We start from the raw sequence: 17,419 nt of genomic DNA on the forward strand, positions 1-17,419 counted from the left end.
AAACCACATCCATTTTCATCATGATTATTTCTTAAGGTACTGCAATACAAGCAATATTTTTTAATCAAGAAATAGTAACTGTATAGGGCAAAAATGTATCACAAATTTGCAGAAACAGTTTTGAATGCACTTTTTTGAAGACACTTCCAATAATAATCAATTGTGAACAACATACAGTATTGTTCAAAATAATAGCAGTACAATGTGACTAACCAGAATAATCCAGGTTTTTAGTATATTTTTTATTTTTACATGGCAAACAAGTTACCAGTAGGTGCAGTATATTCTCAGAAAATAAACAAGACCCAGCATTCATGATATGCACGCTCTTAAGGCTGTGCAATTGGGCAATTAGTTGAAAGGGGTGTGTTCCAAAAAATAGCAGTGTCTGCCATTGACTGTACAAACTCAAAACTATTTTGTCAAAACATTTTTGTTTCTAGGATTTAGCAATCCTGTGAATCACTAAACTAATATTTAGTTGTATGACCACAGTTTTTTATAACTGCTTCATATCTGTGTGGCATGGAGTCAACCAACTTGTGGCACCTTTCAGCTATTATTCCACTCCATGATTCTTTAACAACATCCATCCATCCATCCATCCATTTTCTATACCCGCTTTTCCTGGATCAGGGTCACGGGGATCTGCTGGAGCCTGGAGGACTTGTTTCAATACTTGTCCTCCTAGACCTTAGTGCAGCATTCGACACCATTGACCACAACATCTTATTACAGAGACTGGAGCATGTGATTGGTATCAGAGGAACAGCGTTAAAGTGGTTCCAATCCTATTTATCGGACAGATTCCAGTTTGTTCATGTCCATGATGAACCTTCCACACGAACAAAAGTTAGTTATGGAGTTCCACAAGGCTCCGTGCTAGGACCGATTCCGTTCACCCTGTACATGCTACCTCTAGGCTATGTCATTAGGAAGCACTCTATTAATTACCACTGCTGTGCAGATGACACTCTATATCTCTATATCTATCTATTAAACCTGTTAACACAAAGGAGTTAACCAGACTTCAATCCTGTCTAACTGACATAAAGGCCTGGATGACCAGTAACTTTTTACTTTGAAACTTGGAGAAAACAGAAGTCAAAAAATCTCAGAAATAACTTTTCTCAAATTATAGCTACTCTAGATGGCATAACTCTGGCCTCTAGCACTACTGTAAAAAACCTTGGAGTTATTTTTGACCAGGACATGTCCTTTAACTCACACATAAAACAAATCTCTAGAACTGCATTCTTTCACCTGCGCAACATTGCCAAAATTAGGAACATCCTGTCTCAAAATGATGCAGAAAAACTAGTCCATGCATTTGTTACCTCAAGGCTAGATTACTGTAACTCATTACTATCTGGATGTCCCAATATCTCCATAAAACGCCTCCAATTAATCCAGAATGCCGCAGCCAGAGTCCTGACAGGAACTAGCAAGAGAGATCATATTTCTCCTATATTGGCTTCTCTTCATTGGCTCCCTGTAAAATATAGAATAGAATTTAAAATCCTTCTTCTCACATACAAATCCCTTCATAATCAAGCTCCTTCATACCTCAAAAACCTCATAGTACCATATTATCCCAATAAACCACTTCGCTCTCAGAGTGCAGGTCTACTTGTGGTTCCCAGAGTTTCCAAAAGCAGAATGGGAGGCAGAGCCTTTAGTTATCAAGCTCCTCTCCTATGGAACCAGCTCCCAGCCTGGGTTCAGGAGGAAGACACCCTCTATACTTTTAAGGCTAGACTTAAAACCTTCCTCTTTGACAAAGCATATAGTTAGGGCTGGCTTCAGGCAACCCTGAACCATCCCTTAGTTATGCTGCTATAGGCCTAGACTGCCCGAGGACCATCGGTGCACTGAGCTCCCCTACCCTAACCCCCCCCCTTTCCCTTCCCCTCCCCTCTCTTCTCTCCTCCCACCTCATGTATATTCCTCCATTGAATGTCACTAACCTTGTGCTCTCTCTCTCCCCTAGTTTGTGCTCTCTCCCTCTCTCTCTGTTCTCTCTGTACCTTCTGCAGGTGTCCCTGGTCCTGGAGCTGTATATCGCTGATGTGCAGTTACTGGTCCCACCAACCTTCAGTGTCTATTTGTTGTTTATTGTTGCTGTTCTTTTCTCTCTGCTCTATCCACTCACGCCAACCGGTCGAGGCAGATGGCCGCCCAAACTGAGCCCGGTTCTGCTGGAGGTTTTTTCTTCCGTTAAAGGGAGTGTTTCCTCTCCACTGTCGCCAAGTGCTTGCTCATAAGGGAATTGTTGGGTTTTTAGTTTTAGTTTTTGTAAAGTGCCTTGAGATGATTTGTATTGTGATTTGGCGCTATACAAATAAAATTGAATTGAATTGAATTGAATTATCCCAGCTCTCTCTCAGGTGGAAGGCAGGGGTACACCCTGGACAGGTCACCAGTCCATCGCAGGGCTCTTTAACAACATTCAACAATTAATTTACATTTCTTGGTTTTTCTTCAGAAACAGCATTTTTGATATCACCCCACAAGTTCTCGATTGGATTAAGGTCCGGGGATTGGGCTGGCCACTCCATAACATTAACTTTGTTAGTTTGGAACCAAGACTTTGCTCGTTTACTAATGTGTTTGGGGTCATTGTCTTGTTGAAACATCCATTTCAAGGGCATGTCCTCTTCAGCATAAGGCAACATGACCTCTTCAAGTATTTTGACATATGCAAACTGATCCATGATCCCTGGTATGCGATGAATAGGCCCAACACCATAGTAGGAGAAACATGCCCATATGATGCTTGCACCACCATGCTTCACTGTCTTCACTGTGTACTGTGGCTTGAATTCAGAGTTTGGGGGTCGTCTCACAAACTGTCTATGGCCCTTGGACCCAAAAAGAACAATTTTACTCTCATCAGTCCACAAAATGTTCCTCCATTTCTCTTTAGGACAGTTGATGTGTTATTTGGCAAATTGTAACCTCTTCTGCACGTGCCTTTTTTTTAACAGAGGGACTTTGCGGGGGATTCTTGAAAATAGATTAGCTTCACACAGACGTCTTCTAACTGTCACAGTACTTACGGGTAACTCCAGACTGTCTTTGATCATCCTGGAGCTGATCATTGGCTGAGCCTTTGCCATTCTGGTTATTCTTCGATCCATTTTGATGGTTGTCTTCCATTTTCTTCCACGTCTCTCTGGTTTTGCCCTCCAGTTTCCATTGGAGATCATTTTAGCTGAACAGCCTATAATTTTTTGCACCTCTTTATAGGTTTTCCCCTCTCCAATCAACTTTTTAATCAAAGTACGCTGTTCTTCTGAACAATGTCTTGAACAACCCATTTTCCTCAGGCTTTCAAATGCATGTTCAACAAGTGCTGGCTTCATCCTTAAACAGGGGCCAGGAGACAAGATGACGGGTCACGGGTGAGTTTGGGTAGCAATGAGATGGACTCCGGAACAGCAAAAATAACCAAGTTGCAAAACGGTGAGAACCAGGTTGATAGAGACAATGGCTAAGGAGACAATTGGTTAACTTGGCTCATAGCTCAGACTAAGGGAAACACAGGCTCAGAAGATCTCCAGGCAGTGGCACGTGAGAATGAGGCTCCTCCTCAGTGAGAGACTTGAGAATAAGTCTCTCACTGAGACAGGAAGCTCCTAATTTTGGAAATGTTGCGCAGGTGAAAGAATGCAGTTCTAGAGATTTGTTTTATGTGTGAGTTATCCACCTTGTGTAACTCAGACAGAACAGGATAGAGGTATTTCGTGTCAGAACAATCTTTTGATCTATATACTATATGTTCTGTTTATGTGTTTAGACTTTTCATCTCCATCTTCATACTGCCTTCTCTTCATCTTACTCTCCCTCGCATGACATTCTTCTTTCCACATGCAATACGCTTTCCAGTCAGCTTGGAACACCTTGTGTTTCTTTCTCTCTGTTACAACCCTTTGTGTCTAGGGGAAATTTTAGGGAAGAACACATTGACCAGATCGTAAAAGGTCGGCCGATATTTATTTACAAACCAAGAAAGGGCCAAGGAGCTTAAGTACAACAAAAAAACAGATTCTGGTATGGGCACAGCCAAGTACATCAAAACGTTCAACAAAAAAAACACAGGCTCAAAGCCATTCAAAAATGAACTAATAATTCCAGGTCTTTTTAACTACTTTAGAAAACCAACACAAATACCAATAACTATACAGCTCTAATATTACCAAGAACACAAAGGCTATTCAAACCGACAAGCGTTATACAAGCACTACACTGACAATAAGGTTTGAGGAGAAAGTCACAACACCGAGGTGAACCGACCATTGGCAAGGCACAGCTCACCCCGCGTGTCGGAAATCCTGGGCCTTAAATATAGGAAATGCTGAGGTGTAGTCAGCTGATTGGACAGGATGTTCCTAATTTTGGCAATGTTGTGCAGGTGAAAGAATGCAGTTCTAGAGATTTGTTTTATGTGTGAGTTAAAGGACATGTCCTGGTCAAAAATAACTCCAAGGTTTTTCACAGTGGTGCTGGAGGCCGGGGCTATGCCATCTAGAGTAGCTATAATTTTAGAAAAGTTACTTTGAGATTTTTTGGCCCAAATACAATGACTTCTGTTTTCTCTAAGTTTAAAAGTAAGAAGTTACTGACCCAATCACATCTTTTAACAACTCCCCTTTTGGGTTCTGTGTGAGCGTGCAGCGTCAGTGTGTATCTGTCAAAATATGTAATATATATAAGTATGTAGTGGGTTGGTCTGGGCCAAAATGCCAGGACCGATTTTTTTGTCCTGTCCTGTCTGGGAATTGTTCTCTTACAAAAATGAAGTTTATACAAGTATGCTATTAATATACTTCTTTTAAGTTTAAAATAAGATAGAATAGTTTACTTTATAGGTACTTATCAGAAATGTGCTAAACAAAATCTACCCAACTATAATTAGCTTACATAGCAAAGTATACAAAAAAATGTAAGTATATTCGGCCTGTACTTGGCTTATAGTGACAAGCAGGGGTGGTTCTAGACCCTTTTCAGTGGGGCCTGTGTCATTTCAGCCCCCCTAAAACGATCACCTATCAAAATTTATTGAAAGCATAATTTTTACTTAAAATAAAAATGACAATAACTAAGAAATGCAGGAAATATCGATTAAAAAAAAGTTTTTTTTAAAAATTATTTTTAATTTTGCTTTTTGCTATGCTTCGCATGCAGGATAGCCCTTCCTTAGAAGTTTAAGAGCTTGTGTTGTATGTCAGCCAGAGGTGGGAGATGATGAGACGTCTTGAGACGCGTAGGTGGTTTGGTGGTTGAAATCCTAGAACCGCCCCTGGTGACAAGTCTAAAGAAGTATCTAAGTGTACTTGGTCTATACCTGCGCTTAATTTTTTGATTGAAAGCATTCTTGCGTTATACATTTAAGTATTTGTTTTGTAGTTTCAAGTGGAATAGCGAAGGTCTAACTAGTACAGTACCTGTAAATTTAATTAAGCCAGCCTTAGGGGGTTGGACTGGTGAAATTTCGCAACAATAGTGGCAAACTGTGATTGACCACTATTTTTCTTTGAGTTTACATTTGGTCATGTTCCTTTTGTTGTGTGTTTGTAGAAGTCTGTGCTTATTTCATCCCATGTTGTAGGTAATTAGTCTTGTCCAGTTATTTTTACCTGCACCCAAAGTGTAAACACTGTTGCGATACATGTCCTGCACTTTTGAGCTTACTATGGCCTTTTCAAAATAAAAGGAAGCTATTGAAAGGATAAAGTTGTCACGCCTGTATGGGATATAGTAGTTGCATTGCAAAGTCCAACTTAGAGGACAATTAGCTGTGTACTCAAAAGTTGACTATTCTTATAGTGAAAGAAGTATACTGAAAGTATACATTTATAAGCTAAACAGGGAATGAGTTATGTAACTAGCAACCTAACTATATACATGTTTATTTGCAGTATATATACAATATACTTTCAGAAACAAAAAAGTAGACACAAGCATATAATTAGTACCAACAAGTTCAATACATAAAGTTGCAGTAAATTATTTAACTGTGTACTTAAAGTTTACTTTTACTACACATAACTCAAGTTTTGAGGTAGTACACTTAGGAGTGTACTACTACTAAGATATTAGAATACTTATATATAAAATATAATTGGGAACTATACTTAAGTTCACTAAATAAATGTTAAACATATTTATTGTTTAGTAAGGGTTGTCATATATGGTTACCAAGGACAACAAGCATCAATCATTGTAAGGGATGGCATGCATGCTGCCTGTCTGTTGTGTGTTTTCACATTGGCATTGCATCTCATGAATTGCTGCTATGTCTTTCTACTCAATTTGCCAGATAATGGCTAACTCATTTGGCCATCTAGTATGATTGCCCACCCTTTTCTTTACATAAGTGGTAATTGTCTACCCTTTTCTTTTTAACACTTTAAATTACTATTAACTTTCAGTCTCCACAATGCCCAATGCTCTCATGAGAGGAATTAGCATAATATGGGACAGTGGCATTACTTCCGGGTTAGTTGAAAATTGCATAAATACACATATGTGACTTCTGCTGAAAATGTTAACATTACAAATACACACAATTGCATTTTAGAATTCAAAGATATTAATACTAATCCAACATTTAGACTAAAAACCTCACATACACAGGGAGTAAATTCCTTTTCCTGCCATAGTTTAATATGAAGTGTCCCTTTTATCCCTGTTGTGCATCTATGCAGTTGTAACTGGATAATAAAGTAAAACTATTGCAATATTATGGAAACAAAACAACAAAAGATGTGAGTTGTTGTACTATAACATGTACAGGACATCATCAAGTACTTACAGTGACAGTTTAAGTATAATTTGGTTTTGTGAAACACCATTTTAGACACTGCATTAAACAATTTAAAAGATAAAAAAGATAAATGTAGCATTTTACACAGAGATCCACAAGTATGAACTTGATACTTCCGTTATATACAATTTTACCAGAGAAAAAGACCATGTCACACTTCACATTAAAACACACATTGGTATTGTAACATGCAGTAATTCTGTATTAACTTTACTGGTTTATTATAATTATATACAATATCTTCTGTACAAAAACAGGCTGACATTGTGATTCCTCAAACACTGAAGAAAACACACAAGATCAACTGGATCATGAGATCATGCAGGTTATGTCTAACCAACCAATATCAATAAGATTAGGCCCACTTAATAATTTCCTATCACTTGGACGGTTGTCTCTGATCATTTGCAAAAGAAAGCATCTCAGTTCAAAGAAACCAAACCAGTAGTACAAACTGGCTATACTTTATTGTCAGTACTTCTAGCTATTATTATGAGCATGGTTATACTATGGTTACAATAGGCCTTAACATTTCTTTCACTATCATAGGCATGAAGTAGCTACAGAAATTTAGTGTTGTGGGGCTCTAAATAAAATAAAGCCCCTCAAAATAAAGTCAAATAAGCCAATATGATTAATAACAATCAAACCAGACTCCACCCAAAATATGAAAAAAAATTAAATAAAATATTTTCTATATATAGCCACCTTAAGGATGCAAAGGGAACTCTGTTTAACAAGCTACTGTTTTAATCTTTAATTTCAAAACACAGCATCTGAAATTTTATCAATAAACCTGTAATAATAATAATAATAAAGACTGTTTAGTAATGGTGTCCTTTAGTTGTTTGTAGCCATCTTTGCTTTAATGTGGTTGATTTTGACCGGGAGCAGCCCAACCATCTCCTTACTCAGCTCCAGCTCTGCCTCCACTGCAGTTGCTGCCTCAGGATGGACCTCACAATACTCCACCACGTATCTAGACAACAGATGAGGGAAAGTGAGCAACACAGTAGTTGAAAACATGTAGAGTATGTCCTCATTTCCATTCTGTCATCAACCAAATGTTTTCTGCTCAACCAACTGCATTTGTCTCTCATTCTATTTTTACCATGCTCTTTAGGGAGATCAACCTGTAGAGGTCATCCTATGGAATACTCCTGTTCAGGGCAAGACCTTTAATATGCTAGGCTGCAACAATTCCTCAAGGAAATCAAGGAATTTGATTACAAAAAATCCTCAAAGCAAATTCTTCGCCTTAAGGATTTGTTTAATTTCTATCACTTGTGTTATCAGACCTGCTCCACCTAGGGATCACTGTTCCACACAGACCACAGTCACTGTCACACAATGCATTTCAGTATCGAAAGTTGGCGCTCTAGCAGAGAGCAACACTGTCTGTAAAAGGCAGAAAATGTCCAAAGTTTGGGATCATTACAAACTTAAAAAAGATGACAAGGTGCAATGCGTGTATTGTATAGTAGAGACCTACAGGTTGAGTCATGGCAACTGGACTTCTAGTTTTTAGGACGAAACGTTTCACCACTCATCCGAGTGGCTTCCTCAGTCTTAGAGAAAGCTAGTATGGAACTTCCTTTATCTTTGTAAAGTATAATTGGCGTACCACAAACAGCACCTTGTCAATGCTTCAACATCTGAACAGAAAGCATTCAGTTGTGAACCAGAACGGCTCACCCAGTGGAACCAACACAACACATTTCAAGGTAACCTGTCGTTTCTGTCATGCATTACACAATAGTATTATTGTTTAAAAATGCAAGTCTGTTTTATCTGATTATTGGAGTAATCGCTGAAATATTCAGTAGAATACTCAAATAATCAATAGCTGCAGCTGCAGCCCTACCATAAATTAACATATATTAAAGCACCATACTTGTAGTTTTCCAGAGATTTGCTGAGGTTTTCCAGCTGAGCTAAGGGTGAAAAAGTGATCAGCCGGCTGTGTAACCGGCCCACTCTAAAGTGGGCCACCAAAGCTGGTCTGAGCACCTCCTCCTCAAGGTGCTCTGGAAACTTCCCCTCTGGGAAACACAGGGAGTCCAGGAACATCTGGAAGTACCTGAAAAAGAGAAGATTTCAAATCATCCAGAGCGAATCGTGAGATGTGCAGACCAATACATAAATACTCCAAACATAAATGTATACTCACTTGGCAGAGGCAGAGCAGAGATAGTTAAATTTCTTAATTGTGTGGTTATCTAGAGACTGTGTATCTGTTTGTCTGTTGGCCAGTGCCAGTTTTAGATCTGTCATTTCCATGAAGGTCTCAGCCAATTCAAACATCAACTGTCTGCGGATCAGTAGGTAGTACTTGGCATTCAAATCTTTAAAGAAACAAAATGAGACAAGGTCAGATTTTATAACCTTACATGGACAGTTATTTTATTTCAACATTTTTTATTGCACTAAATCTAATGAAAATATAAAAGAAAATTGCAACTCAAGAACAAATTTAATTCGGTACCATTACAGATTGGCTCTATCATGTCAACTCTTCTTTTGTGCATTTTGCAGCGTCGCTCCAGATCCTCTTCAAAGAAAGCAAGGGTCTTGAACAGGGCACTGTGATCCTGCAAGATCTCTATGTGGTCTGTCACATATCCATCTATCTGAAAGTACTCCTTGGCCTAAAAGGATGAGTGAGAATAAAAGATTCACTACAGACATTATCTGTTAATAGTACTGCAGCCTCTCTGCATACAACACTCAATACTGTGGCCCCTCTGAAATAGAAGGTAGTGAACCAGAGGAGGGTAACTCCATGGTACAATTCATACATCTCCACCTTAAAGCAGGCATCATGAAAGCTGGAAAGGAAGTGGCGTTCCACAAACTCACAAGAATTTTATCTAGCTTGGAAAAACAGGCTAATAACATATAACAGAACAAAATAAGAACAATCCCAGGTTTCCTTTCAGCACAGTAGGCACGCTGAGAAAGTCACAGCTCTGTTGAGCCTAGTAGCTCTCAGCAGTGATGACTGAGCGTCTTTAAAAATAAAATAAATGTGTGATGTGATAAAATTCACCAGATCCTTCTTGCAGCTGCCACAAATGAATCTTCTACTACAGCAGCTCTTGAATCATTTCTAAGACCGCAGTTATGTTTAGACTGCTTCTTTCCCATAGATGTCCGAACTACCCTCTACAGCCGCTTCCTCTAAATCATCAACATGTCTGTTAGACCCAAAGACGACCTGCATTAATCAACTCATCTTTATTAAACCTTCATCAATTCATCTCTAGTAACAGGGTATGTAAGATTGTAGTAATCATACTATCAAGCTATAACTCAAACAGCCTAGTCTGAATTCAGGAGTCTTAGCTAATTATAGACCAGTATCCAACCTTCTGTTTATTTCTAAAATCCTTCAAAAAGCTGTTCCAAAGCAGCTATGTGAACCACTTACACAGGAATTAACTATTTGAAGATTTTCAATCAGGATTTAGAGCACATCATAATATGCAAACAGCACTATTAAAAAAAACAAACATCTTATCGCCAAACATCTTAGCCTCAGGCAATGGACTTGTCTGTGTACTTGTCCTGCTAGATCTTAGTCTCCAATTTGAAACTTTCATGCACAAAAAAGTGCTATTTAGTTCCACAGGTTTCTGTGCTAGGACTGATTCTCTTAAACATGCTTCCCTTAAGCACTGTTATTACGAAGAAGTGTATTAATTACTTTTGCTATGCGGATGACACTTGGATATATGAAACCTGATGAAACCAAACAGTTACAGAGTCTTCAAGAACACCTAAAATGCCTGGACAACCAGTGACTTTCTAATTTCAGAAAAAAAATAAGTTACTGTATTTGGGACTGAAAACCTCAGAAACGTACTTGGGATGCATAGGCCCTTTTCTATTCTGGTTACTTAGCCAGTTACTTTTTTGTCTTAAGGAATGTAGCCTCAATGGCTTTTCTGTTGTTTGGTAAAGAAGCTAGATCACCAACCCAGAGATATCTAGCATGTGGTTCCTAACAGTGACCATTCCTCACCATTTCCAGCTCTCTTCTTTCAGCGGGAGTCATTTCCTTTCCCCCTAGTTGTCAGTTTCCACAGCAGCAACCTCCACATTTGGGCACACACGGACAAGCACCAATACTGTCCCATTTCCACCTCTCCAGGAAGTCTCTGTTCACGTGCTGGACTCCCAGAACTGTACATCAGCTTATTCAGGAGTTTGAGACAGAGAAGGATTCTTACAGGTGAGCTCCTCTTACTTCACTGTTGCAGTCCTCATTGAGTGAGCAAAGTGAGTCCTGGACATATGGACAGGTAAAGTAACGTCTTCAAAGAGATCAGGAGCTGAAAGTCTTTTATAGTGAATTACAAAATGCATCCAGGCACTGTTGAGCTAACTCGGGTGAAAGTTTATTGAAGAACTCCTCTTGAGCTTCTGCCCCCACCTCACACTGAACCAGGTTCAGTCCTTTTCTGGGGCATGCTGCTTTTATCTCCAGCATTTGGACCCAGATAATAGTGGTGTTCTTGGACCGGCTGGTCCCACATTCTACATTTCTGCTCAGGTAAGTAGCTTTGCAGAGAGCGCTATCATCATGGATCTCAAGGTGCACCCAGCCTCTTTACAACATAATTTCTCTCTGCAGGTTTTAATGCTTTAAATTTCTTACAGAAATACAGCTTACTTTTATGTTTGTTATCCCCACAGACGACACAACTTGCTGGGCAACTGTGACTACTGCTGGATTTAGTAGCTCTGGTTCAGGTGGGCCTTGGTTTAGATCTAATTTTGTTTCTGATGGGTTCATCCTCCCTTAATTGTTCCAGCTACTCATTTATAATGTCCTGTCCTTTCAGGAATCCAAGGGATCCAAGGAGTTTATCAAAGTGGTTCTATGATTCCATCTCATTCCTCTTATTAGTAGCGTAAACCAGCCATTACTTTAATGCCTCAGGGAGTTTACTTTCAATTGACTTCATCGAAATTCATATCACCAAGGTCATTTAAATCCTGGAAGGCTTTTTTAATTAGGGCTGTACAATTAATTGAAATTTGATTTTAATTTAGATTTCGTGTGTCAATGATCACAAAAACTATGTAATCGAGAAAAAACGATTATTATGTTTCTCAAGTTATTTGGCCTGCGTTCTCAATGACACGCATGTGCACTTTTGCCCCTTCGGACGCCTGAACTCTCAGCCTATACTTTCGGCGAAACAAGTCGATATGTCATATCTGGTGGCATTTAAAAATCAGTGGAAGATGGCGGAAAGAGAACAGCCACAGAAGTCTTTGGTCAACAAAAGAGGTAGAAGCAATTCGGTTGTTTGGAAACAGTTTGGATTCGAAGAAGCGGACGTGGATCAAAAACATTATGTGCAAGATTTGCTAGGGAGAATTCATTGTTTTGTTCAATAAGTGCAACATATTTCCAAAGTCAATGAGTAATCGTGATTTCAATAATGACCAAAATAATCATGATTAGGATGTTTTCCATAATTGAGCAGCCCTATTTTTAATTGCTTGAATCAATTCCAAAATCTTTTGTTGGCTGATGACTTCTAACAGGTGGCATCTTCTGTAACTCTTCCACAATTTCAAGAGCAATAGCGGCTTGGTTGCCAAAGCGATTCTCCAAAACTGATTATTTCCTCTGATGTATTGTAAGTAGCCAGATGAAGGTCTCATTGTCCTATCAGGGTTATCCAGCAGCTTCTTGCCTCTGGAGAAGTTCACCACTTGATTAATTTAATTGTTGGCATCATATAGCTGCTGGTTGCCACGGTTACTCTCTCAGCATCTTCTTTTATTTTTGCCTGAATCGAAGCAGCTTTCTGTAGCAAATATAAATGTATACATGTATTGAACATGAATGTGTTTTTTATGCCCGGTTTATGAATTATGAATTCCATAAAACATCTTAATAATTTCAGGGCAACAGATCCTTTGATGGCGGATCATACATGATTGTGTTTTTGAGAAAACAGCGTTTATGCATGGTTAGTAAAAAACTACAATTTTTAAGTCACTGAAATAAGGCCATAAAACACATACACAACATTGGTTCACAAGACCTTTGAGAACTGGGTCTTGTGGCCTAGAGTTTTTGCTTCAAAACGATATGAAAATCATCTTGCTCATTCACAGAAAACAATATAATGATTTCAATTTTTTAAGACATTTTTTTTGTAGAAAGGGCATATGCAAGAAGGTGTGCCCCTGATCATGAATAACCATGTGATTCACCTGAGAAGACAAAGGTCCGCATAATGAGCTGCATAAATGAGCCTTTCAGTCAGGAATGTGGCTGAGAGGGAATTACTCCAATGCACTGCAATGCAGATGCAAACGTTCGTCTGAGTCGAGCTGAGTCGCGTTCCATCCAAAATGCTTCTTTACCCACGTAGCGTGTCATCATCCAAACGCAAGCAAATTCTATGATGACGCTTGACATTTTATGCCATTTCTTGGGGGCGTGTACATAATTACCTGGCTCACCTCATATTATTTACATACAGTACCCATAAGGGGTCTAAACATCAATCAGTATTAAACCAAGGGTTAGAATGTGAACATATTTAAACGTTACATCAACACCTCATGACTATAAAAGATGCTAAGTAAAACCAACTAATGTTCCAGAACGTCATCAGACGCACGGTTACTATAGGCACATGCTATAAGAAATAGTGCTGCTAAGGTTAACCTCAACAAATAGTAGAGACAAAGTCCGCCATTAAAAGTTAGTGGAGGCCAAGAACTCATCGGCTGCCCCTTCAGAGATTGCGAGTATCCGATTCTGCACATTGAACTACATGGGAGTTTAGTTCAAAATATTCAAGCCTGTAGCATTTATTCCCAGCTAGCACTGTGACAAGTGCTGTAGTGTCAGCTTCCGGTACTGAAACAATACTAAGTCCGGTGCACCATTTTAACAGCCATGGGCGTGATCAACTGATTGCTCATGAGTTCCACCTGACAGACACAATGGGTAGCTTGCCACAACAGTATGTGCATTGTACATACCTGTGTGACATAATTCTGTCCCACCAAAAATACAGCTCTGGCCTCAGTGAAGTCCAATGGGAACGAACAGCACACCTAAAAACATAAAGCAGTTTGATTTATCCTAACATTACATATTTGAAGAAGACATCCTCTGATGGTATAGTAATCTTAGTTCTTAATTTTTTGCCAGATTTGTCCTTATTAGGCTTTTGATATATGATCTTTTTACACTAAAAATGGCATTAGAATGCACTCTTATGATGCATTGTGAATTAAATCCTTCTACTAGGAGATGGTGGTGATTTTAATTACAATTAAAATTATAATTAACAATTAGCAATAAAACATAACAATGAGATAATAATTAATATGGTAAATGAACTTGTAATTATATAGTGCTTTTCTATGGACTCAAGCACACTCAAAGCACTTTACAGTATTTGCCCATTCAAAGACACACACAAGAGCAATGCAACAAGCAGCACAAGTAGTGTTAAATAGTATATATACACCTTCTCTTCCAGGCTAGCAATGGCATCAAAGGTGTCCTCAGAGCCAAACATAAGAGTGCTCTTCTTACATTTCTCTTCCTCCTCCTCATTATGTGTTCTCGCTCTCTTCAGCTCTTCTTGACGATCAGTATCCAGTTCCCCAATGTTGTCCTGGTCACAAACAGGTACAAGCACTTTTTAAAACACAAGATAATTATGCACATCTAAGCTCAGATACACACAAGCACATAGAAATGTACACAAAACTTAGCTAGTTAAAAACACATAAAAACAACACAAATATGTTGAGCAAACATGCACATGATTTAAGCACCATCTTTGGTGCAAGTTCTTTTTTTTCCTTTGGTTGTTGACATTTTTTAGGTGGTGCTCTTTCCAGTAAGTCACTTTTCATATGAATCAAAAGCAAGTCATAAGTTCAAATATTTTTAAAAAACAGCCACAGGCATACATGCACAACCATGTACTACCTCTAGGAGCTTCTTAGCATCCTGCAGAAGGTTGAGACAATACTTAATCCAGCATCTTGCAATCTCTGCTCCCTTTTGTCTGAGCTGTTCCCAGTGCTCATTCTCTGTCTCACCTGGGTCACAGAGAAGAAGAAAAATATGTTAAAATATGCAATGGGGGGGACTTCCGGTTGGCCACCGAATAGAGTAGACGGTGATTCGGGTGCTCCGATGCACAAGATACCTACACTCAACTTTACCACGCAGGATTCGTAAACCCATTTCAGTTTGTTAATCATAACATATTTTCAATCGCAGACTCTTTCTCTCTGCGCTTAAAATGGCTTTAAGAAGTACTAAATCTACCAAGAAGGACGACGCCGCACCCGGGCCTACAGTCGAGGCCATCTCTCAATTGTTAAGAAAGTCACTGCGAGGCTCTGGTGGCTGAATTTAAGTCGTCATTCAGTCTTTTAGAGTCAAAACTTGACCAAATACAGTCTAAAGTGGAGGATCATGGTCAATGCTTGCCTTTGAACCACACTGCTGAACAGAAAGAAAAAGTGGCTTCGGTCCGTAGAAGACGTGCGGAAATTCATCAACGCCTTACCGAAGAATGTGGAGTGAACAACATTCGCTTTTGTCAGGAAAGTACTCTTGCTAACTTTGAAATGCAATATTGCACTTTACTAGCACCGGCGAAGAGCATCGTATGCTGAGCGCACATTGTTCCACCTGTTCTTTTACTCTATATCTATTTCTGTTGTACCTAACAACAGCGCTAGCCCCTTAAGCTATTACAACGTTGTTATTACATTAAAGACTAACCGCGTCCGCGGAGGGTTTGACCTAACTCTACCTGATTGTACAGTATCCCTGCACCGAGTATAGGTAGTGTTTACTGTATATATTTCACAAATTATCTGCATCGGAACTGAAGGTGGTGAATGGACAGGAAGACTTTGTTTGGGGTTTATGTTGGTGTGGAAGAGCTTGCTGCTGTGTTCTCTATGCAGCTTTCTTGATGGGACAAAGGGTTGGGGGGAAGGGGAGGGTGGTGTTTTCTCTGTAGCAAGCGCTGGGTTAGATTTTTGTTCTCAAACTTTATTGACAATGCACATCTTCTTTCTCTTTTTTTATTTTTTCAGTAGGGCTGACACTTGGCATTATAAAATCATACATACACTAATTTTCAGGGAGGATGGCTAATCGCCTTAACTTTATAAGCTGGAATGTCAAGGGACTAAACCATCCTGTGAAAAGGAGGAAGGTATTTTTGCATATTAAACAGTTAAAATTCTCAATAGCATTTCTACAAGAAACACACATCTGAAGCTCTGATAACTCGCTTTTTATTACACTGGGGTGGACAACAATACCATTCTACAATTCAGGCAAAAGCCAGGGGGGGTCTCAATCATCATACTCTCTCATATTAGGAGGAGATTTCAATTGTTGTATGGATCCATCACTTGACAGATCCTCTCCATACCCAGCTAATATGAGCAAATCTGCCATGCTAATCCAGTCCTATCTCTCCACTTACTTACTAAGGACAGAGTATTCTTTTTTTCATCTGTCCATCATACTTTTTCTAGGATTGATCGTTTTTCCATAGATAAACTGCTGATCCCATTTGATTCCTCCTGTGAATATCAGAGTATTGTTTTATCAGACCACGCCCCACTTGTTCTTTCTATTTCTATAGCCCCTCCCGATCTCCCTCAGACAAGTAAACATCGGCAATTTAATTCTACCCTTCTAGCTGATGAGGGATTTATCAACTTTATGGAGGAGCAGATAGCTTTATTTATTTTATATAAAAGATGTGTAGAGTTGCAAACCAAATTTGATCTAATTTCAACACGTAGTCGAACATCAGTTGTTGAGGTGCAGCAGCCAATTTTATATTCATGGTGACAAATCTGGGAAACTACTAGCGAATCAATTAAGACGTTTTAGAGCGCAGCAACACATAACCAACATTAAAATGGAGGATGGTACTATCACAACAGGTTTCTCAAACATAAATGACGTATTTAGAAATTACTTTTCCCAGCTCTACATCTCCGAATATCTAGAGGATGATGGCTTTGTTGAGGATTTTCTAGCCAAAATTGATATTCCAGCACTTATCCGATTTTAGATTAAGATTAGAAGCACCCATCTCACAAGAAGAAATAATATTAGCCATCTCATCTCTGCAAACTGGAAAATCCCCAGGCCCTGACGGGTTCCCCACAGAATTCTTTAAATCATTCTCTTCGCTCCTTGCACCCCAACTTGCTCTGGTTCTGACTGACTCCTTTGAGCAGGGAAAACTTCCCATATCTTTTAATGAGGCTCACATTACTCTTTTAGCTAAGAAGGATAAAGATCCAACAGAGTGTTCCTCATACAGACCAATCTCTCTTTTGAATGTGGATACAAAAATCCTTGCTAAGGTATTGGTGGGTAGGTTAGAGAATGTCATACCCTCAATTATATCAGAGGACCAAACAGGCTTTCTTAAAAATCGTCATTCTTACTTTAATATCAGATGTCTTATGAATATCATGTACCCATCATCGGAGGATGCCCCAGAGTGCATTCTTTCTCTGGACGCAGAAAGGGCCTTCGATCGTGTTGAA

At 39.1% G+C, this 17,419-nt stretch overlaps 1 protein-coding gene across 1 annotated transcript in view; it reads right to left on the reverse strand.

Moving 5' to 3' along the window:
* Positions 1-5,892: 5,892 nt before the first annotated feature.
* Positions 5,893-17,419, reverse strand: part of kifbp (kinesin family binding protein) — a 33,055-nt gene continuing 21,528 nt past the window's right edge. The window contains exons 7-13 of the mRNA XM_026293018.1: positions 14,811-14,923; positions 14,341-14,490; positions 13,847-13,921; positions 9,315-9,477; positions 9,000-9,174; positions 8,724-8,909; positions 5,893-7,808 (exon numbers count right to left, since the gene is read on the reverse strand). Of these exons, the coding sequence (XP_026148803.1) occupies positions 7,670-7,808; positions 8,724-8,909; positions 9,000-9,174; positions 9,315-9,477; positions 13,847-13,921; positions 14,341-14,490; positions 14,811-14,923 (1,001 nt within the window). The 3' untranslated portion in view covers positions 5,893-7,669. The remainder of the gene's footprint in view (positions 7,809-8,723; positions 8,910-8,999; positions 9,175-9,314; positions 9,478-13,846; positions 13,922-14,340; positions 14,491-14,810; positions 14,924-17,419) is intronic.

The sequence above is a fragment of the Mastacembelus armatus genome, chromosome 3 (genome assembly GCF_900324485.2).
Source record: "Mastacembelus armatus chromosome 3, fMasArm1.2, whole genome shotgun sequence".
Classification (NCBI taxonomy): Eukaryota; Metazoa; Chordata; class Actinopteri; order Synbranchiformes; family Mastacembelidae; genus Mastacembelus; species Mastacembelus armatus.